The 26,517-nt window shown below is 51.7% G+C and overlaps 3 protein-coding genes across 20 annotated transcripts; 1 reads left to right on the top strand and 2 right to left on the bottom strand.

The window, feature by feature from the left end:
* Positions 1-554: 554 nt before the first annotated feature.
* On the bottom strand, positions 555-25,099 carry Repin1 (replication initiator 1). 18 transcript variants are annotated; one of them, XM_087207639.1, is made up of 6 exons: positions 24,916-25,098; positions 13,868-13,997; positions 10,672-10,877; positions 5,432-9,153; positions 4,554-4,751; positions 555-3,245 (listed from the first exon to the last, which is right to left on the bottom strand). In XM_087207639.1, exons 5-6 carry the CDS (start codon positions 4,708-4,710, stop codon positions 1,528-1,530), a joined length of 1,875 nt encoding a protein of 624 aa, XP_087063765.1. In that variant the 5' UTR covers positions 4,711-4,751; positions 5,432-9,153; positions 10,672-10,877; positions 13,868-13,997; positions 24,916-25,098; the 3' UTR covers positions 555-1,527. The 18 variants fall into 18 exon arrangements, with proteins under 18 accessions (XP_087063765.1, XP_087063769.1, XP_087063771.1 ...); XM_087207643.1 differs by lacking the exons at positions 10,672-10,877; positions 13,868-13,997; positions 24,916-25,098 and adding exons at positions 3,736-3,839; positions 4,219-4,389; positions 10,229-10,555; XM_087207645.1 differs by lacking the exons at positions 10,672-10,877; positions 13,868-13,997; positions 24,916-25,098 and adding exons at positions 3,736-3,839; positions 4,219-4,389; positions 10,229-10,555 and having other exon boundaries at positions 4,554-4,700.
* Positions 21,521-24,991, bottom strand: Lrrc61 (leucine rich repeat containing 61). Its single transcript, XM_087207668.1, has one exon. The coding sequence runs from the start codon at positions 24,989-24,991 to the stop codon at positions 24,212-24,214; it is 780 nt and encodes a 259-aa protein (XP_087063794.1). The 3' UTR covers positions 21,521-24,211.
* Rarres2 (retinoic acid receptor responder 2) lies at positions 21,539-23,457 on the top strand. The gene is made up of 5 exons (XM_013078043.3): positions 21,539-21,715; positions 21,891-21,995; positions 22,838-22,930; positions 23,108-23,226; positions 23,361-23,457. Exons 1-4 carry the CDS (start codon positions 21,542-21,544, stop codon positions 23,213-23,215), a joined length of 480 nt encoding a protein of 159 aa, XP_012933497.1. The 5' UTR covers positions 21,539-21,541; the 3' UTR covers positions 23,216-23,226; positions 23,361-23,457.
* Positions 25,100-26,517: the final 1,418 nt, after the last annotated feature.

Genomic DNA, 26,517 nt, shown 5'->3' with positions numbered 1-26,517 from the left:
AAGGGTTCAGGAGCCAGACTTGGTTTTGAACCCAACCTGTCTTGATTACCAGTTACATGACCACGAGCAATATCGTCAGGCATAAAAGGGTAACGAGCACCTACCACACAGGGATCATGAGAAGGTGACGTAAGGGAACTTCTGTGCCAGGTGCCACCCCCATAAACAAATGGTTATTCTGAAGCACCAGCCTGTGCTGGATGCCGGGGATCAGTGCAGAGATTACTGACACAGGCCATAACCAAAAAGCAAAAGCAAAAGAAGCCTATGATGCCTGACAGAAACAGTCACTCAGATCTGCACGAAAGCCCCGGTGCAGGGAGATGTACAAAGCGTCTGACCTGCAGCAAGCAGCCAAGTCCTGCGGGAGTCACAGCAGCTCTTTCCACCTGGGTGGGGTGTGTGTAATGACCACCACCTCTGCTGCTCAGAATTGCCTCTTCCCTTACTTCTTGTTCATGCTGTCAACCCTCTGGTAGGGGCTGAAGCTCTAACCAGTCCGTACCACCCAGAGAATCAGCCCTCCAGGAAAAGGAACATTCCCAGCCAACTGGTTCTAAAACCAAATCTTTATTCTCTAATTTGAAAAGGAAGGTAAACAGTTGTTCTGTTTAGATCCAGAAGACAGAACAAGGCCCAATAGGTAGAAATGATAGGAAAGCAGATTTCAATCATCATAAGGAGGAATTTCTAACAATTAGAATCATCCTACAATAGAACCAGGGCCTCGGGAAGTGGAAGCTCTCAGTGACCTCAGTGCTCAGGCAGAGGCTGGTATCCACATGCTGGAATAGCTGAAAAGGAAATGCAGGACGACCTTCCCTTAGGCTGCATCAAGAGCCCAGTCCTTCCTGTAACAACACAGTGAGCTCGGGATAGAGGGTCGTCAGGAGGTCAGGAAAAACAGCCAGGAAAGGGAAATGCCTTGGGACTCTCATTTTTGGGGAGGGAGAGTGGACTTGCTAACAGCAGGTGGGCCCCTCCAGATCTGGGATTCTACGTAGGGGTAGCAGGGCAGGGGACAGGTAAGAGCAGCTCGCCCTCACCTGAGTGCTGAAAAAAAGCCCTGTGCTGCCTATGGAGCCCGGCAGGTTCTCCAAGGTGTATCCAGTTGGTCTGCTTTCCCTCCCTCATTTACTAAGGACTGTTTCACACCTACTTCCAAAAGTGACCTGAAGTAACTCATAGTAAAGACAGGGACATTAAGGCGTTAACACCAGAGGATGGAACAGCTTCCTTCCCACTGGTGGCTCCTCTAGCCAGGGCTCTAAGGGTAGATGGAGCGGCTATTGCTAGGTTTTCAGAGCACAGGACAGTTAGGATGGAACCTTAGGAACGCCAGCTGGAGGCCAGGTCCTTTGGCTCTGCCGGGGGTTCCCTAGCCACAGGCTTGACTCACAGGCTGGCAGGGCCTAGCTCACTACTCTTTTATCCCTTCTGGGGTTCCCACTGTCCCCTCCACTGAGCCAAGGCAGGTGCCCCGGGCCAGGGCCGAGCTCCTGTCGTGAAGGTCACCCAGCCGCCCTCTCAGACGTCGTGCTTCTTCTGGTGGGTCAGGAGCCGCTCCTCCTCGTCAAAGGTCTGGCCGCAGATGGCGCAGCAGAAGGCACCGTCCCGGATGTGGCTCTTGCGGTGGGTGATGAGGTTGGACTTCTGGCTGAAGCTGCGGTCACAGTCCGGGCAGGCGTAGGGTCGCTCACCAGTGTGGATGCGCCGGTGGGACACCAGGTTGGACTTCTGGCTGAATGCTTTGCCACAGTCGGGACAGACGTAGGGCTTCTCACCGGTGTGAATGCGCCGGTGCGCGGCCAGGTAGGGCTTGTGGCGGAAGGCCTTGCCGCAATCGGGGCAGACGAAGGGCCGCTCAGGGGCGTGGTCGCGACGGTGAGCCGCCAGGTGGCTGCCCTGGGAGAAGCGGCGGCCGCACTCCTCGCAGGCAAAGGGCCGCTCGCCTGAGTGCACCCGTGAGTGCGCAACCAGGTGTGTCTTCTTGCCGAAGTTCTTCCCGCACTCTGGGCAGGCGAAGGGCCGCTCCCCGCTGTGCTGCCGCTGGTGCGCACGCAGGAAGCGCTCAAGGCGGAAGCTGCGGCTGCAGTCGTCGCAGCTGTACAGGGACTGGGGTGCCTCCGCCTGATCCCGCGGGGGCTCCAGGGGGACCTCGGGTGTGGGCTCAGCGGCCTCTGGGGTCGGCTTCTCAGGATGCAGCTCTGCTGAGGGCTCAGCGGCCGCAGCTGGAACCTGGGCGCTCCTGGTGCCCGAGGCGGCCTGTGGGCAGCCCTCTGATCGCTTGTGGATCTTGCTGTGCGACAGCAGGTTGGGTTTGTGCCGGAAGCGGCGACCGCACTCACTGCACGGGTAGGGCTTCTCCCCGGTGTGGATGCGCCGGTGCGAGGTCAGGTAGGGCTTGTTGGTGAAGCGCTTCCCACACTCAGGGCACTGGTGCGGCCGCTCCCCTGTGTGCACTCGGCGGTGGGCAATCAAGTTGGGCTTGTGGCGGAAGCGCTTGCCGCAGCAGGCACATTGGAAGGGCCGGTCCACTGCGTCTCCTCCCGGGTGGGGCGCTGTCACCGCTGGGCGGCCTCGAGGCCGTGGGCCCAGGGCCTTGGCTGCTGCCTCCTCCAGTGCCTCAGCCACATGCACCCGCTTGTGAGCAACCAGCTGGTCCCACTGGGCAAAGCTCCGGCCACAGTTGCCGCAGATGAATGGCCGGACCTCAGGGGCAGGAGGGTGGCGCTTCCGAAGATGAGCCCGGAGCTGCTTTTGTTGCCAGAAGCGTCTCTCGCATTCGGGGCAAGCAATGGGCCGCTTTGCAACCGAGTGCACTCTAAGATGCAGAACCAGGGCCACCCAGCCTCGGAAGCTCTGCCCACAGAGGTGACAGGTGAAGCCCAGGTCTGAGGTGGCAGCAGCATGGACCTGGCGGTGCAAAGCTAAGAAGGGGGCATGGCGGAAGCGATGGCCACACTCAGAGCAGGGTAGGGGCAGCCGGGCCTGGCACTGTCGGGTGTGAAGCCACAGGGCCACCCAGCTGGGGAAGTGCCTTCGACAGTGGGCACACCGATGGGCCTTGCTGGGGGCTTGGCCACCTGGCTGGGCCACTGGAGTGCCTCGGTGACTCAGCCTGCTGGACTCCTTCTCCAGGGTCTGAGATGACTCCTGCGACGGCCCAGAAAGAAGTCGAGGCGGGGCTGGGCCCATGGCCATGGGGCCCCTGCAGCGCCGTTCCAGCATGGGTTCTTCTTGTGCTGGGGGTGGAAAGAGAGAGTCACTCCAGGGACCAACGAATCTGCCCAGCTCCCCTTCCTGCTTCAGCGCCCTGAGAGCAGCTCACCCTCCACAAACTCCTAGAACCCTTGCCACCAATCTAGGGATCCGACTTCCTTGTGTGTTACACATTATTTCAATCTCTAGATAACATTTCAGAAATGTGTCTTATATCTGCATTGCCCTGGAAATGCACAGAGGAGACTTTGACACTTGGAATCCTCCTCATGGCAGCTACCTGTGTTGGCTGCACTAGCATCCTGACCATGGAACTCACCAGAAAATATGCTCACATCTCCCTACAGCATCTGAGGCTTATGCAAGACCTCCCCGTTGCCCTCTGTGTGTGCCTGTGTGTGCCTATTGCCACATCTCAGCACACAGCAGATTGGTGAGGCTGGGAGAGCAGAAACTGAGCTCCCTACTTGACAGATGAGGTGAGTGGGAGGCATCAAAGGCGACAAGACTTGCCTGAGGTGACCCAGTAAACCAAAAGTAGAACCAAGACTGGGGCATAGGTCTTCTAAGCCCCTAGGCCAGTGTTCTTTCCTCTAAACACCTGGGTTTGCAGAGATCTGGCAAAAAGAAATTCCCATCACCTTTCATTCCTGCCCCCCCACAGGGAAGGGGCTTCTGGTCTCAATCTCAGGGTCCCCAGCCTGGGGTGCAAATGAGAACAGCCTCTCTCTGGGGCATAGGGTGGAGCTCAGTATCCCTCCCAGCACTGCCTACAGCCAGGCCACCGCCTGTCCAGACTGCCCACATTCTGCCCGCCTGCCCTCCTCCACCCACACACGCAATTAGGCCATGGCAGAGGAAGCTGTCTTGAATCCAAGGAACACCCACTGCCTGCTGCCCTGGGGGGCCCAATCCTTGGCGCTGCCTCTTTTGGGGTGCCGTGGATTACTGGGGCAAGTGAAGGGGAGGGAAGAGACTGGAATCTCTGTTCCTTGCCTGATCCTGCCCCAGCCTGGCCAGGGGCTGCCCCGCATTCAGCTCCTCCACAGCCCAGGGGAACGTCCTCCACAGAGTAAGGGCCAAGGTAGTGGTTAGACTCCGAGGGTCCGCCTGTGCCCACTCACCGGCTCCAGACACAGCTTCCTGCATTCCCTACAGCCTGTTCTCCTGGGGGAATACTGACATGACTCATTCCCGTGGACTAAGTGCTGGGAAGAACCCCAAGACATGGAAAGGGGACCTCCCCGCCATGTCCTTTCCCTGTGCCAGGATGCCAAGTGCAGGGGTGCACTTGGCTGTCGGTGGTTTGGGAACACAAAGCCAGACTCTACCCTGGAGACTGCAGAGCTGGGGGTGAGGCCTTCTCCAGCTCCTCTTGGGGATGTTCCTGGGGATACTTCTGCGACTGCAGCGCCTGCTTCGACCCACACTCCGATAGCCCCCGGATGTCAGAGAAAACTGCAGCAATAAAGACACCCCTACCCCCATGGCACAGCTCAGCCCTCTGATCGAAGAGAGGCCAGCCTTACCTGTTGGGAGGGGAGAGAAGACACGTGTGAGGCTCTGTACTCCCCTAAGGCAATCATCTTTGTGTCCTCACCAGCCCAACACCCCCCCACACGAAGCCACGGACTCTGGCCTTTAAGGCTGGCAGAATAACCTTAATGGAGACTGGCTTCATAAATAAATGTGGCCCTTCGTGAAGGAAGCACACTGCTGCCCTTGGGGGGTGTCACCTTCCTGGTAAGGTCAGAACGAAATCTCCATTCCGTGCCCAGAGTCTTTTCCTGGAGGCCAATCGCCGGCCTGGGGCAGTAACTCCGGGATCCCTGCTGGCTCTCCTTCCCCCACTCTGCTCCCAAAAGGAATTCCAGGCCTGTTTCCCAAGGGGCTGCGCAGGGCGCGCCAGCGTGACCAGGACTCGGCCAGAATCCCTTTCGACATCTTGGACAGCCGAGGGTGGCAGGCGGCCCACACCTCCCTTTTGTATTGGTGCATGTCCTCCATCCACGTCCTCCGGCACGAGGGTCCCGCTCCTGCGAGGAGCCATTCGGGGTGCCACGCACGGCGCAGCCCGCGGAGCCTGTGCGCAGGTGCGTGCGCCCCCCGCCGCGCCCCCCCCAAAAGCCGCGCACCTCGCGGTCACGCGCCCCGCAGGTGGAGCTGCCTCCGCGGGCCCGAGGTGCCCCGCACCCCCGTGCGCCCGTACCTCTCCTGCGGGCCGTGCCGGGGCGCGGCGCCCGTCCATGAAGTCCTAAGCCGGCCTCTGCGGCCCGCTCCCCGCCCCGCCGCGGAGACAGCAGCAGGTTCGAGTTCACACAGCCAGGCCCGTCCCAACCTCCCCCCGCCGGGTTCCCAGCGCCACGTGACTACAGGAGCTGCCGAGGGTCAGTCGCCGGCTCAGCGGCCGCGGCCTGGGGGCGGGGCGACCAGGTCACCCGCGCTGCCACCGCTGCCGGGCTTCATTCGCAAGCGCCCGGGAGGGGCCTGGCTCCGTCGCCATGGCGACTCTGGCTGGGTCTCTGCGACTGGCAGGAGCTCAAGTTTCTCGACCCTTTGTCCCTGCAGAGGACGCGCGCCGGCATGCGACCGCGTGGCCCGTCTGTGGCCCCTGGTCCGGCGCGTCTGCACAGGTTTGTTAGAGGATCGGAGGCCGCGGCGACTTCAGCGAGGGCGCCGGCAGTCGCGCCGCGTCGCGCCCCGGACTTTTCCCAGGCCCCGCGCGGTGCTCACACGAGACAGTCACGGCGCACCTGAAGCCTGCCTGCAGCTTCTGGCGCTCGGAAGTGGAGGCAGAAAGGACTTGACCGTGTGGACTTTACAATCAAGGTCCTCGAGTCCAAAAACTAAGCAAGGGCAGTAGTTGCCCGGCTCCCCATGGCTGCGGGCCAGACGCGGGGCGAGGGGCCGATTGGGCACGCGGGTCACTGCGCCTGACGACGCGCGCAGCCGGGGTGCCGTCTGCCCAGGCAGGTGCGAGCCTGAGCCCGGGTTTCGGTGACTCACGTTAGCATGTGGCCTTGGCTTTGCTGGGGTTTCGGGGCTAGTACAATTTCATGTCCTTTCATGCGTTCGACAAAGGCAATTTTTGAATTGTACAGTTATTTAAAAAACATTTTTCAGATCTGTTGCATAAGTAGGGAATAGGGAAACATCAAACTCTCCTACTTTTACCTAGTCAATTATAGTTGATATTTTGGCATGTGTTCTCCGGTGTTTTTATTAGACATATCCATTTCATCTTTGGCATAATTGGAGGAATGCCTTGTAAAAACAGATTCTGCCTTTTTCACTTAACTCAATATTGTGAATTTTCTTCCATTTCATTAGATATTTTATAACATGGTTCATAATGGCTGCACAAATATACAAATAGAGATTTTTTTCAGCACTGGAGATAGAACCTGGAGCCTTTTCACTGAGCTACAACCACAGCCTTTTAAAATTTTATTTATATACTGATTTGTTTATTGACAGGGACTTGCTAAATTGCCCAGGCTGGGCTAGAACTTGAAATCCTCCTGTCTCAGCCTCCCAGAGTACTGGGTTTATAGGATGTGCCACTATACCCAACTAAATTTTGTTTTTCTATATCCTATTTCTCTTTTATTGCTTATACCCAATTTCAAAATACAGGAAGTAGAAACCTGATGGGTTAAAAACAAGGTATATTTTTTAATGTTTTCTAAATTATCTTCCAGGGAAGTATATTAGTTTTTCCTGTGAAATGGCCATTCTTCTGAAGCCCTGACAACAAAGGCTGTATTTTCAAGTTTGATTAACATGGTTATTTCTCATTGTTTTGATTTTCCTCTTGGATTACTAATTAACTGGATTGTTTTCTTCACATGGTTGTTGCCAGTTTGTGTTGTCTCTTTGTGAATTTGTTTTTGTTCCTTTGCCCACTCTTTCAGTTGCTTCTTTTAAAAGTTGGGAAGCTGGTCTTATTGTTTGGGAGCATACGTAAAGTAGAAGTATTAGCTACTCATCATGTATGTTGTAAACATTTTCCCTCAGATTTCATTTGTAACTTTTTGGGGGGGCCAGTGAGAAAATTTTCATTTTATGTGCTGAAACCTGACAGTCTTTTATGGCGTTTGTCTTTAGAGTTATGTGTAGGGAGGCCACATCCATCCTGAATTATAGTTTATGTTTGTAGTTTTTATCATAGAATGCAAGTTTTTTTTCTCATTACGATTTTAATGTAGTAATGAGATTCTTATTTTTAAAAAATTAAAGAAAGTTTCCTTTTATTTTTTTAGAATAAAGATTTAGTGCACAAATACAGCCCAAAGCCAACAGAAAAACAGCTTTGCCCTGTCGTTTCCCTAAGAAAGCACTGCAGTTACTCAGGTTAGGCCAAAAACAAACAAGTTTTAATACCTAGTAGTTTAAGTATTACTCTCAGAAAAGACTCTTGGTTTTCATTTGTTTTTCAAAACCTCTTAACTGGAGGCATTCATTTATTCTTCCAAATGAGCTTAGAGTTTTTTGTCAATATTTTAAAAACCCTGTTGGCATTGGGAAAAAAGATTTGTGTCTCTCCATTTACTCCGGTCTTATTCTACCTTTTACAATCAAGTTGTTATTTGGAGATTAAATGTGTACATTTCATACTTTTCATCAAATTAAATTCACAACATGAAAAAAATCTCTGTCATATAGTTTGGGGGGTAGAGAAAATACAGTCACGGCATATTGTAGAACACATGTCCAGTTTGGGGATTATAGAAAAATGGGTTTTTCTACCAACGGTGCAAGAAAAAGATCCTCAGGTCTTTATCTAAATGCTTTGTCATAACAGATAACCTTTAGGGAGTCTTTCTTTTGTCTCAGGCATGGTGATCAACTCTTCAAATACTTTATTTATTTACAAGTGCTGAGGATTGAACCCAGGGCCTTCACACTAAGCAACATCCCTAGACCTTCTTTCATTTTTTATTTTGACACAGGGTCTTGCTAAACTGCTAAGCTGCCCAGGCTGGGCTTGAACTTGTAATCCTTCTGCCTCAGGCTCCCAGAGGATTACAGGCACAGGCCACCATCCCCAGCACATATCTCATTTAATTCTCTCAACAACCTAATGAAATATACTCAGCTGGTCTTCATGTTACAAATAAAACAACTGAGACTCAGAGACGTTAAGTTGTTTACCTAAGGTCACACAACTACATGGTGGTGGATTTGAACCTGATGGATGCCACTTATGTCCTCACTGTTCACACTATGGCCATAGCAAGGGGAAAGCACCAAGTCCTGACCCAGCACAGAGTAAGGCTGAAATGCCTGTGGTTACTGAGTGAGGCACACATCTAATGCTACTTGGTCACTGCAATTCTACTTGACTCCTCCCTTCCTTCAGGAGCCCTGGAGGGGAGTCCTGTCATAGCCTCACAGGACATCTTCGTGATCTCTCTCAGAAGAAAGGTTCTTCACTTAAACAAGGCACTAAACTACTCACTCCCCACTCCCCACTAGAAAAATTGTCTCCTCTCCCAGCCAGGACTCGACCACCTGCTTTAACTTCCTCTTCTGGCCACACCATAGGAAGAGAGTATAACTGCCTGCCATGCAGGGAGGAAATGGGTGGCGAGGGAGTCCTGGAGGAACGCCTGAGCCTTTGTGCCAGTCAGAGAGTTAAGGCCTGGGTATGCCTCAGAGACAGGTGTAGGGAAGGACGGGGCAGCAACCAGTCAAATGGCCAAGAGACTGCCTCAGCCTTTGGTATGCTTGCTGGAGAAAAAGAGGGCTGGGCAAGAGAGGGAGCTATCTTTCTCATTGCTGGGATGAAATACTCGACACCCCTAACTTAAAGGAAGAGAGGTTTATTGTAGCTCACAGTTCGTAGGGTTTCAGTCCATAGCTGGGTCCAGTCTGGGGCAACATGGATACAGGGCCAGGGTGGAGGAGAAGCTGCTCAAGGCACAGTGGCTAGGAAGCAGAAAGAGAAATAAAGGGGGGAGAAGGAGATAAGCCTCCCAGGCCACACTCACAACGATTCACCTCCTCCAACCAGGCTCCATCTACCAACATCACACCCAGCTACAAACCTATCGGTGGACTACTCCAGCATCACCCCCATGCTCCAGTCACCTCCTTCACAAGTGCACGAGGCTTTGGGGGAACATCTAGTATCAACCCTAACAGGAGCCCACTTAGTAGCAAAAGTTGATAGGGCCCTGGTTACATTTTTCTCCAGTCGAGCCTGGTCCCACTCTTGGGTTAGATGGTCAACTAGGTGGGCATATCAGTGTCTCCAGAAATCCTCTGTGAAGACACCATGTGTTCTTTAGAAGCAGCCCATCTGGATTAGGAAGACTGCACCCACTTCTTGTAGATATACAGTCCCAACTGTTCCTACAGGACTCGTACATCCGCCAAATATTTAGTCAGTGCCGGCCAGGTACCACTCTGCCAAGTGCTGAGCCTCATTGTGACCCCATGGCAATGATCCATGCTGTTTTTCCATGAAAAAAGATGTAGAGACTCTATTTTTTTTTTTGAGACACTTTAACTCTAGTTTAACATTGGAAATAGCTCTCAGCTTAGTACTTAATGCAAAATAAAACCAGATGCTTATTGGTTTTTGAGTGTGTAGCTGTCAAAAAGCTGGAGGAGGGGCTGGGGATTTAGTTCAGTGGTTTCGCCGCCTGCTGTGCAAGCGCAAGGACCCGAGTTCGATCCCCGGTACCCCCCCCAAAAAAGCTGGAGGAGATGAGACCAGGAAAGGATATGATGGTGCCAGGTGTTTGCAGATAGTTTAGGAGGAGGCAGCAGCGCATCACAACTGACTCGTATGAAGGACAAATCCTTTGGGAGCACCTCATATAGGCAAAAATCTCATGGAATACAGTACACAACCCTGCAAGCTGACACCAAGAGAAAGCAGTGGGGGAGACCAGAATATGCGACCCCAAAATATGAGGTATTTGAGCTAAATTGTTTTTTTTTTTTTGAGCTAAAAACAATTAAGAAGTAGATGCAGGCTAGGCATGGTAGTGCTCACCTGTGATCCCACTGCTCTGGGAGGTTGAAGCAGGTGGGTCGCAAGTAGAGACCAGCCTGGGCAACTTAGCAAGAATCTGTCTCAAAATAAAATATGGAAAAGGGCTGGGAATGGAGCTCAGTACAAAGGCCTTGGGTTCAACCCCTAGTACTGCAAGAAGAAAAAGGAAGGGAAGAAGGAGAATGAGGAAGACAAAGAGGATGAGGAGGAGAGCACTCTGCCCTCCTTGGCCTCAAAGCAGGCTAAGTATCTGCAAAGACAGACACACTAGGAAAAACAAGAGACAGTGACAATACCTCCAGACCCTCACCAGCCTGGAGGTGGTACCAAGAAACTGCACCAGCAAGCTGCACTAACTTGCCTTCCTCCGCCATCATTTATCTTTCCACGAGTTGCCACCCCTCTGATGACACAAAGTCATTTTTCTTTGTCTTGTCACTTACCTAAAAATTCATCATTCTTTGTTGAAGATACTGAAGAAGCTGGAATTCAAAGCCAGCTCTTTGAGAACTACTCCTTCTCTGGATGCCTCCCAGGTCTGTGTGAAATGTACATGATAACTTCTATGTTTATGTGCTTTGTCTGCCTTACATTCCAGGGATCTATTCCAACTAAAACCCATGGGGGTTGAGGACTCCTTCTGGCATTCCTGGAAGATGAAAGAAAACCTTTGCTATGGGCTGGGGTGTAGCTCAGTGGTACAGTGCATGCCTGGCAGGTGCAAGGCCCTGAGTTTGAGCCCCAACACTTCAAAGAGAAAAAAAAATTACAGAGAGGCATAACTATGATTGAATGTGATCTGTCCCCTCCAAAGCTCATGTTGAGCTATGTTTGGCACAGTGGTGATTACAGCATTAGAGGGATTAGGGCTTTTCCTTCAGGGGTGGGTTTGTTCTCACAGGAGTGAGTTGTTACAAAGCAGAAGTGCCCTTCTGGCCTTTGGATGCCTACTGAATTATGAAATAGCACAAGGCCTCACCAGACTTAACCACCAAGTCTTGGGCTTCTGGCCACCAGAACCTTGAACCAAAGTAAACCTCTTTCCTTTATAAATTCTAAGGCATAGGTGTCTGGTTATAACAATAGAAAAGACTAAGACAGCCCCTGCATTTCCAAGGTTTAGGTCTGGGTTAGAAGGGGGCTTGCTAAATTGCATGGAAAATTTTCAGGAAAAGATCAAAGCATTTCTAGTACTGCAGTCCTAAAAATATCCTTAAATGCATGAAAATGTGCATAATGTATGGCAGGGCCAGAGGCTGTAAGAGAAGCTCTTGGGAGAGGTGGAGATCAAATGTCAATCCCCACAACCCTGTGGCACAAGGCACAAGGCACAAGGTACATTTCTATCACAGATCTAGTTCCCAGAGTCTAACTTTCGAAAAGAAAAAGAATACAGTTGGTAAGAAGGACACCAGGTAGATAGCTCAGGTATCTGCAGAGGAAACAGGTATGTGTGGGTGCCCCAAAGCTGAAAAGCTTTGTTGTCCACTCTGGTCACCGCCCACTGCCACCTGGCTGCAGCCTCTGTCCTTGGGGCCTTCATAGCTGCAGCCTAATCTCCCTGCCTCCACCTTGGCCCATGGATGCCAATTTTAACCAGCTTGACCCTTGTCATGTGAAGCAGATCCACTTAGGGGACTCTGATGGCTCCTTTGACATTTTGAATGGCATCTAACCTGCCACAGCAGCTTGTATGGCTCCACCAGGCCTCACTGCATTTGCTGCTCTAAATCAGTCTCTGTCATCCCTCATTCCTGCTGGTACTGTCCCAGGCATGCTCAGCAATTGCCACTGTCGTCTGCCCAATAGTCTCTTCCAGATCACTGTGGGCTTCAGCCTTCCTTGGAGTCACATTTTGGCTCGAGTCTCTTTTCCTCTCCCAGCATCCACTTGAGTGAGCCTCTCAGAGCAGCTGTGACAAAGTTCCACCAGCTTGGTGGCTTAACTTAGCCTACATTTACCTGTGTGGAAGTCTGGAGCTCAGGTGTCCAAAGTTGAATTCACCGGACCAAAATCAAAGTGTCTGTTGGGCTTTGCTTTCCCAGAGTACGGGGAGGGTCTGCTTCCTCCCCTTGTCACTTCTAGAGCTTTGACCTTGGTGACCTTGAGCTCCTTGGCACATGGCTGTCCTACATGCAAAGCCAGCAGGATAGCATCCTACTTCACCTGTCACCGTGAGTCTGCTGCCATTGAATCTCCCTTTGTCCTTTTATAAAGACTCATGTGATTGCATGCAGGGACCACCTGCATCATCCAAGATAGTTGTAAGACCAAATATGTAATGGTTTATATCTGGATGTCCCCCCAAAGTCTCATGCACTCATAGTGGGACTTTTGGCAGGTGCCTGGAGCATGGGTGTGATACTGGATTAATCCACTGATGAGTTTGCAGCCGATGGTTGTGATGTTGGAAGGTAAAGCCTGGCTGGAGGAAGTGGGTCACTAGGGAGCATGGCCTGGAAGGGTCTGTCTCCCTCCTCCTCCTCCCTTGATCCCAATCAAGAAGTGGAGAAAGTGTAAGGCCAAGAGGAACCTGGGAGAAATTTTTTTTTTTTTTTGGTACCAGGGATCAAATTTGGGACCTTGCGCCAGCAAGGCAGGCAGAGGAACCACTGAGCTAAATCTCCGGCCCACCGAGAAATATTTTTATTTTTCCAGTACTGGGGATGGAACCCCAGACCTTCACATTGGACTACATCCCCAGCCTGTTTTAGTTTTTATTTGAAGACAAGGTCTAGCTAAATTGCCTAGGCTGAACTTAAACTTGGGATCCTCCCACCCCAGCCTCCCAAGTGCTAGGATTACAGCCATATGCCACTATGTCTGGCTCTGGGAGAAATCCTGAGTCTACATATCTCTTGAAGGGAGCTGATTGTGTGTAGGTAGCAGGACCTTAAACATAGTCTTTTATCTGAAACATTGCTCCAGTTAGAATACCTGTACTGCTAAACCCTTTGGGGAGCCTCTGCCCTTGAGGGAGACCTGATGTGGCCAGATGCATACTTTCTCCACTTCCTGGTAACCCTAGTAACAACCACACACTTTGATGACCTGGTTTTAGACCCATCACTGCCAAGAAAAAGCCACATTCAGTCAGTGTGGTGCCTCGGTCAAGAGTAGAAGTCTCCTGGGCCAGGGATTTAGCTCAGTGGTTCCAGCGCCTGCCTCGAAAGCACAAGGCCCTGAGTTCGATCCCCGATACCAAAAAAAAAAAAAAAAGAGTAGAAGTCTCCTTTGTTCCCCCTCAAGGCCAAACCTCACCTATTCTTCAGTACCTGTCTCTGTCTATGCCTAGCCAGGATCCAGTTAGATCTTTTTCAACTTCGTTCAAAGATGGGGGGAGGGGGGGCGCCCAGGATTTAGCTCAGTGGTTCCACCGCTTGCCTCGCAAGCGCAAGGTCCTGAGTTCGATCCCCAGTACCAAAAAAAAAAAAAGACAAAAGATGCGGGCAGAAGTCATTGTGTACCTGTTTTTGGTTTAGTATCTACTAAAAGCCCAGATGGCCTGGAAATGGAAGGAAATTCTAGACAGAAAGAAATGGAAATAGAAATTGTAGCGGAAGCAGCTGCAATAAGTGACGATAGGCTATTGTAAGTGTGCAGGAAAAATTACCACACACCCTTGTTCGGAAACCTGACCTTGGTCCGCTCAGAAGAGGCAGCGGGGACTCAGCGTCTCCCCCTAGCGGCAGGTGCGCGGTGCGGTCCAAGGTGGCGCGTTTCACCTTCAATTTGGGTTGCGTTCTGACTCCTGGGCCTTAGAAAAGTGCTTTTCAAAGAAGGGAAAGGAAAAATTATGAGAAAAGGGAAAAATGGAAACAAAGTCTTTGTAAATAGGCAAGGGTGGAGGGGGTAAAGGGAGCACAAGGAATGGGGAAAAAATAAGAACCAAGATACATCATGTACAGGTACAAGTACCCCGTGATAAATGTAAATGTATTGTATACCCAAAATGTACCAATAAAAGAATTTAAGAAAAAAAAAAAAAAAAGAAAAGAAAAGCGCTTTTCACTAGGACACTGGTGTTTATCAGTGCTTCATAATGGTGCACGTTCCATTGATCAGTCTGTTGCGTTTTCCTGAAAGGTAATTAAGACATTTGAAATGTCAGTGTTCCTTGTCGTTGGGTCTCCTGAGTCTCCTCACAGAGACCTGATTTGCTTTCCTGTTGCATTCAGCTCCGGTAGAGCAGTGGGTAGAGCTGTGTCCTGGCCCACGGGAGGCCCCGGTTCCGTGCTCTACACTAGATTAGAAAGAACTCTGATTTCTTGTCTCTCTGTGTGTAGGTAAAGGATGAGATCCAGCTCATTATTCTCAAGGTGATTTCTGATTTCTTTTCAGTTCAGTGTTAGCCATCGTAGCCTGGTTCTTCTGTTCACAAAGCGCCTCTATTTTTTTCATGTTTTGCTTTGTTTTTTGCTACAGAGTCTCGCTATGTAGTCCAGGCTGACCTTGAACTCACTATGTAGCCCAGGCTGGCCCTGAATTCGCAGCAATCCTCCTGCCTCAGCCACCCAATTGCTGGGATTGCAGGTGTGTGCCACTACGTCTGGCTTGCATCTCTGACTATTGGGTCACACAAATAAAAACTTGGCTTTTCAAGACGGATGTGGTCTACTCTTCAGTATTTTCAGGAGTTCCTATTTCTGCCTACACAGCTGGTTGCATTCTTGGCCACAAAGGACTGCGCCTCATCACAGAAACACAGAAACTACAGAGTGTGGTCAGTTCTGGAACAATCCATGAGACAGAGTTTGTTGACTGATTCTTCATATTCTGATATTTATCTTCCATATATGAATAAACAGGAAGATGCTTGCCAGACTACACAGAGAAAGAAAGAGGGCAAGGAAAGAAGTAACGGGAAGGCACTATCTTTCGATAGGACAGTCCATGGCCTCCCCGAAAATCCTGCGCCTGTGCCAGACCTTCACCTCCCTGCTCTGGTCTCCATGGTGTACAGACGGCGGGGCTTCCATTTACAGCCAGGGCTGCCCACCATCCTGGACCCTCAGCCTCTCCTCACATGTCCCCAAGCCCCTCAGCCTCTGTCCCCAGGCCCCCCTTGCCCATGGCCTTGTCGCTGCAAGGACCACCACCACCTTTTGGTTTTCAAGGCAGAGCCTGAGACTCACTTCTGTACCCTCTCCATACACCCCACATCCAATCTTCACCAACCCTCGTGCTTTTATTCCAGGGGGGTCTCTCCCGCTCTGTCTCTGTCTCTGTATCTCTCTGTCTTCCTGTCTCTGTCTCTGTCTCTCTCTCCCACCCCCTCTCCATCTTATGGCCACATTCATCTCTCACCTGCACCCACTGTCACCAGCACAAACACCTTCCCTTCTCCTGTACTCTCCAAACAATGACCGGAGTGAGTTTTTAGAAATACTACTTGTTTGTGTGATGGTTTAAGAATCTTTAAAATCACTTCCATATTTAAGTAGGCAAAATACCTACAAGTAATGAAAGTGTGGAGTAAAAAGGGTGTACCCTTCTCTTTCCTCCCCGTCCCTCAGCTAGATTGTTCCTCTCCTCACAGGCAACCACTGTTGGAAGTTTCTTGCTTTTCCTCCTAGAAATTTTCCATGCCTCTGCAAACATACATGCAGTAGAATACCCATCATTCAGTTTTTATCTTTAATTTTTCACTGGTGTAATTTCTAACACATTATTCTATCCCACTATCCAATATGACACCCACCTGTCATAGCCACCTAGACTACAGGTAGTCTAGGAACATTTGATATTCAGCTAGTATGACTGAGGTGTTAGAATTTTAAAAGAGACTGAGCCAGGCATGGTGTTGCATGCCTGTAATCCCAATATACTTAGAAGGCTGAGGCAGGAGAATCTCAAGCTTCAGCCCACTCTGGGCAATTTAGTGACTTAGGAAGACCCTATCTCAAAATAAAAAAACAAGAAAGGTTTGGGAGTATAGCTTAGTCCAAAGGTCCTGGTTTCAATCCCCAGAACCATACACAAACACACACATAAGCTAGACTGATGTTTCCTATGTTGCTTCATTTCTCATTCCATAGTGTGGAGGCACAGGAGGTGTGTACTAGATGGATATGCAGAGATAAGGGACTTTTAGGGCCACACACCCAAAACCTCCTGGAATGCATAGCTAGAGATGAAAAGAGAGCCTACAGGGCCACAAGTCCAAGCAGGACCAAACACATTACCTGAAGGAATGAATGCTCTGGCCCTCTCCTCCCCATACTCAGATCTATGACTTAGATTGGCCCTGAAGTCAGTCATGTAACAGATCACTCTGACTTTACCCTGCCCTTCTCCTGTCCTTCCTTTTCTCCCAACACAAATTCCTGCACAGACATCCTTCCTTTGTCCTTTATCCTTGCTTCCTGGTTCTATCAATAAAAAGCTATAGAAGCAGCCAGGCAGTATCATGGCGCACGTCTGTAATCCCATCCCAGCACTCGGGAGGCTGAGGCAGAAGGATTGCTGTGGGTTTGAGTCCACCCTGGGCTACATAGTGAGCTCAAGGCCAGCCTGAACTGCAAAGCAAGACCCTGTCTCAAAACAAACAAACAAACAAAGCCACAGGAGCTTTAATTCAGGGCTGTATGCACGAGACTCTCATGCTGAGGGGCCTTAGTTAAAGGCAGTCCCTCAGGGCCTTCTTGGAGTTTGAACTGGACCTTGACTCCAAGTAATCTCTCTTCCTTTATGCCTGCCACAGTCATGAACTGTGACACCACAGTGTGGTGAATATGTCCTCAAGTTTTCTGAAACAAAGTCTATGCAACTGTCATAAGCACAGCCACTAAGATCATTCAATACTTATGTGAAAATGCTAGGAGCCAGTTCCTATCAAAAGAAACAGAAGACAGTGAAACCTCAGTGGTTCAGTGTGGAAGAGTTTCCCTAAGATTTACTGTACTATTACTTAACTAACTCCAAGACTTTCCAGAACAAAAGGAAGTTTACCAAGTAGTTAATAAGATTTAGAAAGTCACTGTAAGTTTTCTCCCCAATACCATACTACATAAAACTGAGCAAAATTTGAAGCTTGAAGAAGAAAGCTCTCTTGCGACCTAGTCAAACAAATACAAGAATTTCAAATTAAATCTTTTCCAAGTAATCAATAACTATGATTTTACACACTTTTCTCACATGAATCAATATGCAGAGGTTTAATTACACTAGGCTGCACTATGTAAATTGGCTAGAAAAATTACCAAAATAATGTGAAGAACATTGATAATATTTGGTTTTTGGTTTGTTTTTTTGTACTGGGGATCCAACTCAGGACCTCATGCTTACTAGGCAGGCGCTGTACCACTGAGCTAAAACCCTAACCCACTTTGATATTATTGAAATATTTGGTGTTCTTTTGGATTTATGTGATGTCATTTTGAATTTGTTAATTATATTGAGTTGACACAAGAGTCAGTGTATTTACTTGGACAGCTTTAGTTTTATTTTATTTATTTTTTATTTTTTTGATACCTTGGATCAAACTCGGGTCCTTGCGCTTTTGAGGCAGACAGCGGAACTACTGAGCTAAATCCCCGGCCGAAGGACAGCTTTAGTTTTAAAATGGATATGCTGGGGCTGGAGATTTAGCTCAGTGGTACCACACCTGCCTCACAAGTGCAAGGTACTGAGTTCGATCCCTGGTACCGGGGGTAAAAAATGGATATGCTTCTGTTTCAAAGTTAAATTGCTTTTAAAAAATGATAAACTAGTTTGTTAATGTGGTTGGGAATATTAAAGGAAGTTGTTCAGTAATTGGAAAACTAAGTTCAGAACACCTTGAATACGTGAGGCAGATCATGGTGCTTTTCTCACAGGATGCCCAGGAACATCATTAGCCGTCATGGTAGGGAAATCCTGTCCCGGTTGCCAGGTTCTACTAGGGCTGAGTTCCTGACTGCCCTAAGTTGCCCCTTCACACAGCCACACCTGTGACTTCTCTGCAGTAGGGTTCCCTGCCTCTCTGAGCTCCCTGTCCCACATTCCCTTTGCCCAACCTGATAATGGGCTCAAACTCCTGGACTCAAGCAATCTTCCTGCCTCAGCCTCTGGAGTAGCTGGGACTACAAGTGAGCACCACCACACCTGGTTCTCCAAGGTGAATTTACATGGCAATTTATAAACAGCCAGGCCAGCTCCTCCCTCCCTACAGCCACCGCCCTGCTGACAACCTCCCTTCCTCACCCTGAGGTAGGATAGAAGAAATAAAAACTAGGTAGAAAGGATACAAGGAAATCAAGATTTTTTAAATTATACTTAAAAAAGAAAAACTACAGCTTCAAGACACAAAAGTTACTCAAGCCTTTTTCCCTTCCAGAAAACTCACTAAAAAAAAAAGAAAAAAATCTAAAGGTCCTTTTATAATAAGTCTGTAAATCTGGGCTCCTAACTTGCCATTTCCATCTTCAGGAAGCAGCAATATTGGTGGGCAGCAGATCTCAACTCCAAACATATGTAACCTCACAGACAGTAGAAATACACATCCTGGATCACCCATCTTGGACACCCCTTAAATGTGGCCAGTACGCCTCATTATATGAGTGCCTGCATGCTACTCTAGAATGCATCCTAAAATCTTGAATAAACCCTTTGCATGTCTCTTTTACTGGTGCATCCTGAAAATTCATTTCCTGAGATGGGAATCAGTGAATCTGCAAACTTATTTCAAAAAGGTGGGATAGGTTTCTTTTTTTTTCCTTTTTTTTTTTTTTTTTTTTTTTGGTACCAGGGATTGAACTCAGGTCCTTGTGTTTGTGCAGCAGGCGGCAAAACCACTGAGCTAAATCCCTGGCCCAGGGATAGGTTTCTTATTTCAGCCTTGGGACCACTCAAACCCAGCCTGGGGACAACCCCTGGCCATACCTGATGCAGGTATGAGCCCCGAGGGTGCTGCCACCCAGCACCATGGGTGGGTGTGGGTCCTTGCTTCAGCGATAATAGAAATGAAAACCCAGGCATTCAGCACAAGCCTACAGGAAAATAATGGAAAAGTAAGATCAAGCCAGTGCCCTAACAAAGGAACGTAAGACAAGATAGGAAAATGGCTTCCTTTTGAGAAACTGAACAGGTCACAACTCTGAAGAGGTGGGTGAGACTGGCTACCAACAAAGAACTGAGGACCAGTTTTATGGGGTGGTATGGTGAGCTGGGTTCTGGTTGATCATGATGTCAGTCCTGGTCCTTGCTCCAGAGGAAGTTCATGCTTGAGGGGCAACTTGGTTCTATGAGGTGATTTTCTCTGCTTGACAGCTGACCTCACCATGGGATGGTTTGTGAAGCTCCGCTTTTCCTGGATCCTGAGGTGATTACAGGATTAGGACAATAGCTGGAGACTTCTAGAGATTGCTCTAGAGCAATGATGGTGAACCTTTTAGAGCTTTCAATGATAACAAACAGCCTGATGCATCATGAATACTGTATGTTCACTACCACTGCTCTAGAGGGGTCTGGAAGTGGGGATTGTAAGAGCTGGTGGTTGGATGATCCTGAAAATCTTAGAAATACCTGAGTTACAGTGGACCTTCAAGTTATGACTGGCCTGACATATGAACAACCTGGGTTAATTAGGTTAATGGAAGATTCATCTGCCTCTTGTTATCTATACATATGTACCCAAGTGAACGTCCAGATCTCAGCTGTACTTAGTTACAACCAGCCCTTGGGGACCAATCATGTTCATAAGTTAAGGGTCCACTGTACTTTTATCTTGGTGTTCTCAGTGTTGAAGTAGGATGAAACAGGTGAGGTGAATTTAGGGCTAATCAACCTTCCAGTTGACACTTCCTGAATGATTAGCCTACCTGCATTCAGAGCTGGGCAGGGAGCTGACCCAGAGTTTTAAGATAATAAAGGAAACATAAAATGAAGGCAATGGTGACCAGCTTCATCCTGCTTTTAGTAACCCATGGGACATCTGCAGGTCGAGACTCTGGGTCACTGACCACCTCAGAAGAGAACACAAATCACCTTTTAATGTCTACCAGGTTAAAGGCCCAGGACTTTGTCATCTGTCCCTACGGTGGTCTCTGTGTCCCAAGGACTGGACATAAGGAACAGCCAAGCAAAGCAGCATGCAGGGTGGAGATTGGACCCTGGACACCACAATCAGGCCCGTGGAGAAACCTTCTCAGTGTGGCACTAGGGGGTGGAAAGCAGGGGTGACTCCTCATGATCTTCTATGGTTTGAGGGTTTCTGTATTTCTGGGAAAAATTTCCTGAAATAAAGATTTTAGGGAACTGGGAATTCCACCCAGCTAGGGTCTAAGAAAGGGCAGCCTTACTTGGGTAGTGGTGAAGCCACAGGAAGCCACTCGGGGACTGGGACTGTCTCACTGAGTGACGGTGGTGGTGGCCCAGGGGGAGGTGGGACCAGGGCCTACTGGACTTCTAGGCCTCCTGCTCCTGGTGAGCAGACTGCATGGCCAGGGTCAGGGTCAGGGTCAGAGCTGGCAGAGGGGGAGGAGCAGCAGCAGCTGGAGGGGGCCCAGGAGGTGGGGCTGGAGCAGGCGGGGTGCCGGGGGAGGGTGGTGCCAAGGCCGGGGGAGGGACGGGAAGGGGCGGACAGCCAGCCAAGTTCTCAGCAGGGAAGGCTGGGAGAGACCCCGAAGTCACGGGGAAGGAGGTGAGGAGTGAGAGCGGGGGAAGGTGGTGGGTGGCAGAAGGGCCCAGGGCCACACATGTAAAACCCTTGCTTCAAGGTGACAGTCCTGGCACTTGTCCACTGAAGGCCTCACTTTCTGCTGTGGTGATTTTCTGGTGAGTCCCAAGACCACTTGTCCAGACAGAGCTCGCTGGGGGACAGGGAGGGAGGTGGTGGCAAAGGACCTAGAAAGAAGGCAAAGGAGGGAGGCCAGCAAGCTGGGGCCTGGCAGGAAGGACCCCATTTCTAGGGGGTTACAGGGCTGATGGCAGCACCAGCCCCAGTGCAGGGAGGGTTAAGCACCCTCCCAAAGCAGCCTCCCTGCCTGTTTACTCCTCCCAGAGATGTGTGGCCTCCAGCTGTCTCCCCTCCCTCCCTTGCTGCTAGCCTGGGCCTGGGCAGGGGTGTGGGCTCTGAAGCAGGGAGGTTCTGGACTGAGGGCTAGAAGGGACACGGGGAGCAGAGAAGGCCCTCAGGGGCAGCAGTAGGGGAGAGAATGGGTTAGAAGAGGGGCTGCTGGCAGGGAACTCCGCCGGAACTCTGCTGGCCAGGGCCGCAGGCGAACACAGGGGTGATTCCGGGAAAGGGCCATGTTTCCCGTCCCCCTCCAGGAGCCAGCAGCCCCCAGCTGGCAGGAAGAAGCGAGCACCACAGTGTCTTTTCAGGGCCAAGGCATGTGGCGGCTGCTGATCCCTCTGGCCCTATGGCTGGGCACTGCGGGCGTGGGTGGGGTTGAGCTCACCGAGGTCCAGCACAGGGGCCTGCAAGTGGCCCTGGAGGAGTTCCACAAACACCCGCCTGTGCAGTGGGCCTTCCAGAAGACCAGCGTGGAGAGCGCCATGGCCATGGTTAGTGGCCTTGCGAGCTTGGGAGGCCAAGGGCTACACCCGGGAGGCCAGCACATTCCCGGGAAGCTGGCAGGAGAAAAGCCACCTCCTCAGCTGCACTGACTCGCAGTGCACGGTGGGGGCAGGGCCGGGTCACAGCGCCCAGCTCAGAGCAGAGGCCTCTTGTCGTCCGCAGCCCTTCCCAGCAGGCACCTTCGTACGGCTGGAATTCAGGCTCCAGCAGACGGGCTGCCGGAAAAAGGACTGGAAGAAACTGGAGTGCAAAGTCAAGCCCAATGGGGTGAGTGTGTGACACAGGGAACCAGGAGGTCCAGGAAGAAGCCCTGGGGAAGGGGCCCCCACTGTGAGGACTCCCTGGAGGCGGAACGGGTCCCTGGGAGCCACCATGAGGCTGGCTGGCCTGGCCTAGGCAGGGAAGGAGGGCTGGGGTGGGGAAGGAAAGGAAGGACTTGCTTTTATCTGAGTGAGGTTCCTAGCTGGAAAAGCCAGGGCATGGGTTTGTCCAGCGCCTGCCCTGGGCCATGGCTGATTCACAGCAGGGTTTCACAGTGATCAGGGGCACAGCCTCTGTTACAGGCCAAGCCCTGGGTTAGGGGTGCAGGCATTGGGATTCCGGTTCCCCCTCTGGGAGCACCAACCCTGAGCTCTGTGGGTTTCCTCCATCTGCTAAGGGGAGAGGACTGGATTTTAGCAGTGATTTTCAAACCTCGTGTTTCTGGAATCCTTGTATTCAAATCAAGTTTTACAAGAAAATGTCAACAAACTGAATAGACCACAGGGGAGAGATTCTGATGGAAGTAGGTGGAGTGAGCTCATCTGGGGCGACTGTTGCCTTTATATATACCTGTACCCATCCGTGCACACACCCTTACATAGGGTTGTATACATGTGCCACACACTTGAATGCACATGGGTACGCAAACATGTAGGAAGGATTCCTACCCCCACCTGACTTCTCAACTCTCTCAGTCCTGGGGTGGGCTATGCTGAACTGAGCTGGGCTGCATGATCCATTGTCTCCCAGACCACAGCCTGCCAGGGGTACGGGTCCCCACTGTGGACAGTCCCCAGTCCCACCCTTGTAGTGCTGAATGCCTCCCTCACCACCCTCCCTCTCCCCAGAGGAAGCGGAAATGTCTGGCCTGCATCAAACTGGACCCTAAGCATACAGTTCTGGGCCGGATGGTCCACTGTCCCATAGAGACCCAAGGCCAGGTATGCAGGGCAGAGGCTGGGGAGGTGGCTGGAAATGGTGAGCAAGCTAGAGGAAGCTTGAATGAGGGGGAGGAGCAGGAAGGGACTCTAGGCATGGTGGGCATTCCCTAGAGGTATTGGCACTTTTGGGGCATTGCTGCCCTCCTGGCACTGCCTGACCAGTTGTTGTGCTGTCAGGAGCCCCAGGAGCCTCAGTGCAGCAAGGTGCAGCGGGCTGGCGAGGACCCCCACAGCTTCTACTTCCCTGGACAGTTTGCCTTCTCCAAGGCACTGCCCTCTAGCTGAACCCTGGACTGGTAGGTGGCCAAGGGCAGGGACTGGGTTGCTCCTGGGCTTCGGGTGGCAGGGACAAAGAGACAGGTGAGAGCCTGGCAGACAGCTGGGACTGAGAAGAGATGGCACCAAATCTCAGGTTGTTCCTTTTCTCTAGAATCTCAGCTGGCTTCCTGGACAGCGGCAGGCAGCCCCACCCTGCCAGACAGAAGATCCATCACACCCAAGATCAATAAAACTCTTCTCCAAGCCTGTTCCCTGCACTCCACGTGTTGCTCTGGGCACTCAGCTCAACCTGTAGGAAGCAAAATGAAAAAGGGCGGCGGGGGGTGTGTGTGTGCATGTACGTGTGCAGACGTGTGTGTGTGTGTGTGTGTGTGTGTCCCCAACAGGTGCACGTGGGGTAAGAGGAGCTCTTGTGCAGGACCAGAGGCAGAGGCCCCACAGCCCAGGCATAGATGCAGACAAACTCAAGAGCTGTTTAGTAGAACTGGGGTGAGTGCAGAGAAGGCTCCAGGGAGGCATGGGCCTGGGCACAGTGGACTGTCGTTGTCCACACAGGCAGATGTGGAAGGTCGGTGCACTCCAGCTCCCAGCCGCGCCTGTGCTCTGCAGGTCCGGCCAGCTTGCTACCTCTGCCTTCCTCACTGCAGCCTTAGGCAAAAGTAACCCTGTGCACCAAGTCTTGGGCTGTGGCAGCCAGGAGTGGCAGCTGCTGTGGTCATGGGCTCAGCACCCCTCTCCTGTCTCACAGCATATGTGCCAGCTGCCCGTGAGAACCCTAAACCTGCCAGAGGATGCTTGAGAGCTGAGTCCTACCCCATGTGCAGGGAGGGTGGAGAGTGTCCTGGGGGTTAGGGGGGAAGGGGAGGTGCGGCTCTCAGGACAGGGACAGATGAACCCGTACCTGAGCATGCAGGGTCAGGGTCAGGCCAGCATGCAGAAGCAAGGAAAGGAAATTCGGGCATTGAAGCCACCGGCCAGGCTATCCCAGGTGCCAGGGCACATTCAGAAGACAAAGGAAGAGGCGGAGCCCTCAGGGTTGAGGGCCTGCTCAGCCCTGGCCAGGCTGTCGCTGGCCTGGCAGTCTAGGTCGAGACACTCCTGCAGCGTGTCCTGAAACTGCCTGCAGGCCTCCTCCAGGATGGAGCTGCTCCGGGAAGGCCAGGACTCCCAGTACCCGGGCTCCACCCAGGGCTGAGCCTCAGTGGCCCTGGGGCCGGGGCTGGAGCTTGGGCGCAGGGAGCTGTCCAGGTCCCGGCACAGCTGGTAGAGCTCACTGCCACGGCCACTCACACGCTCCCCATCGATGACTTTCAGGCCGGGCAGCAGCTCCCGGACAGAGGCCCAGTAGGAGGGGCTGGCACACAGTGGGTTGCTGAGCCGGGCCAAAGGGTCCCGGAGGCGCAGGTGCTCAAGGCCCCGGAGCCCGGCCAGGCACTGCAGTTGGCCAGGGGTGGCCAGCAGGTTGCCCGCAGCATTGAGACTCTGCAGGTTCTCACAGGTGGCCAGCGGCTCCAGCCCGGTCAGCCGATTGTTGGAGACGTTGAGCACGGTCAGCTGACGCAAGGAAGCCAACGGGCCCAGCTGGGTGAGCATATTGCCTGACAGGTCCAGCCACTCGAGGCCCAGGCACTCTCCCAAGCAGCCCAGGTCCGCCAGCCCCAGGCCTTGCAGCTTCAGCAGCAGGATGGACTCCAGGGCGAACTCACCTGTGCGTGACTTCAGCAGCTGGGGTGTGATGCGCAGCCCATCCGCCTCTCCTGGCTTCTCGCCCAGAGGCTCCATGTGATACCAGCTGGTTAGGGTGGCCTGGGCCCTGGCAAGGCTGTCACAGGAACGTGGGTGCCCCTGGGGGTCAGCCACTGCTCTCCCCCAAAACAGGCACCTTCAGGTTATCCTCAAGCCAGTGCCCGGAGGTCTGGTTCTGGTACCCAACTGGAGGGCCTGCAGGTCCCTGAGGAGAGACAATTCACAGTCAGGTGGGCTTCTCCCAGGCACTTCTGTGACATGTGCAGTAGGTGACAGCCCGATGCTGACCCATGCCTTTACCGCCAGACCCAACAACCAGGACACCAAAGCCTGAGAAACACAGCAAGGCTCAAGACCTTGCCTGAGGGGAGTGGCCCTGGCTGGCCCCAGTGGTGACGGCCATGTTGCCTGGGACTCAGGTCCAACACTGCCAGTTCTGTTCATCCTGATTCTGTCAGGTCTGAAGTGGGGTCACAAATCCATTCTTATTAACCTCATTGAGGTGCTCTTCTTTAAAGGGTCAGAGTTCTTTCTAAATAGACAACAGGTCACCGCCACCCATGTCTTTTGCTTCCTGCCTAGAATAGCGATGTCCATGCAGACCCTTAGAGCACACCCTGCGCTTTGTTTCATTCACTCAACAATGTTCTCTCAGCTGGGTGTGATGGTGCAACCTAGCAGCACTCTAGAAGGCTGGGGCAGAAGGGCTTAAATTTGAGCCCAGCCTGGGCAATTTAGTAATTTAGTAAGACTGTGTTGGGGCTGAGGGTTTAGCTCAGTGGCACTGTGCCTGCCTTGAAAGTATAAGGTCATGAGTTCAATGCCCGGTACCAAAAAAAAAAACTGTCTCAGAAAAATGAAAGAAAGGGGCGGGTACTGTAGCTCAGTGTGAAGGCTCTGGGTTCAATCTCAAGTAGTATGCCAAAAAAAGGAAAAAAAGTTCTATTTTTCTAAATTCAATGTGGTTTCCAGAGAACATCTTGGCGGGAGCCACAGATCCTAAGCTTTTAGTTTAGATAAGAGATGAAATGGAAGTCAAGGAGGGAAGGGCCAGGGAAGCCGTGGTGTCACTGGGTCAGCCAGTTTCCATGCCCATGCTGCCCACTCTTGCCTCCACTTTGCTCCGGTATCAACTGGTCAGAGATCAGCAGATAGCACTGGTCACTGTGTGCCAGATTGCTCAGAGCCACCTGCATATATGATGTCACTGTCCCAAGGGGCAAGCTGGGGGTGGCCAGCAGTGAGGACAATATCCAGAGGGAGGAGCAGGGGCCCCTAAGCTGGCTCTGGGAGCTGGAGGAGGCTGTGTCAGGCCCCAGGGTCTGTGAGAGGTCGAAGCATGGGGTGGCCAGAGGGGAGGGATGATGGCGATGCTGTTCAGGAGGTCAAGGTTTAAGCAGAGAGAGCAACAGGAGGGCACCTCTGTTCCAAGGACAGCTTCCCAGTCTTGGGAAGCCAGACAGGTGGCTGTGTGCGTGCCTGTGTGTGACACCTGCAGAAGCCCTCGGGACCACTGTCCCTGCTGCTTATAGAAGCTGCAGGCACACGGTGCTGACGACTTC

This window comes from Heterocephalus glaber, unplaced genomic scaffold (assembly GCF_053883595.1).
Source record: "Heterocephalus glaber isolate CG9 unplaced genomic scaffold, H.glaber_assembly_v1.0 deba00000818, whole genome shotgun sequence".
NCBI classification, from domain to species: Eukaryota; Metazoa; Chordata; class Mammalia; order Rodentia; family Bathyergidae; genus Heterocephalus; species Heterocephalus glaber.
This window is presented reverse-complemented; position numbering and strand designations above follow the sequence as displayed.

Bases quoted from the DNA above. Each gene is read 5' to 3' on its own strand.
- Lrrc61 (XM_087207668.1), bottom strand. From the start codon at position 24,991: ATGGAGCCTCTGGGCGAGAAGCCAGGAGAGGCGGATGGGCTGCGCATC.
- Rarres2 (XM_013078043.3), top strand. From the start codon at position 21,542: ATGTGGCGGCTGCTGATCCCTCTGGCCCTATGGCTGGGCACTGCGGGC. The intron at 21,716-21,890 runs GTTAGTGGCCTT...TGTCGTCCGCAG, and splicing joins TGGAGAGCGCCATGGCCATG to CCCTTCCCAGCAGGCACCTT. The intron at 21,996-22,837 runs GTGAGTGTGTGA...CCCTCTCCCCAG, and splicing joins GCAAAGTCAAGCCCAATGGG to AGGAAGCGGAAATGTCTGGC.
- Repin1 (XM_021240879.2), bottom strand. From the start codon at position 5,272: ATGGCTCCTCGCAGGAGCGGGACCCTCGTGCCGGAGGACGTGGATGGA. The intron at 4,752-5,199 runs GTGTGGGCCGCC...CCCTCCCAACAG, and splicing joins TGCACCAATACAAAAGGGAG to GTAAGGCTGGCCTCTCTTCG. The intron at 3,246-4,553 runs GTAGAGTCTGGC...TTCCACCCCCAG, and splicing joins CCAGCTCTGCAGTCTCCAGG to CACAAGAAGAACCCATGCTG.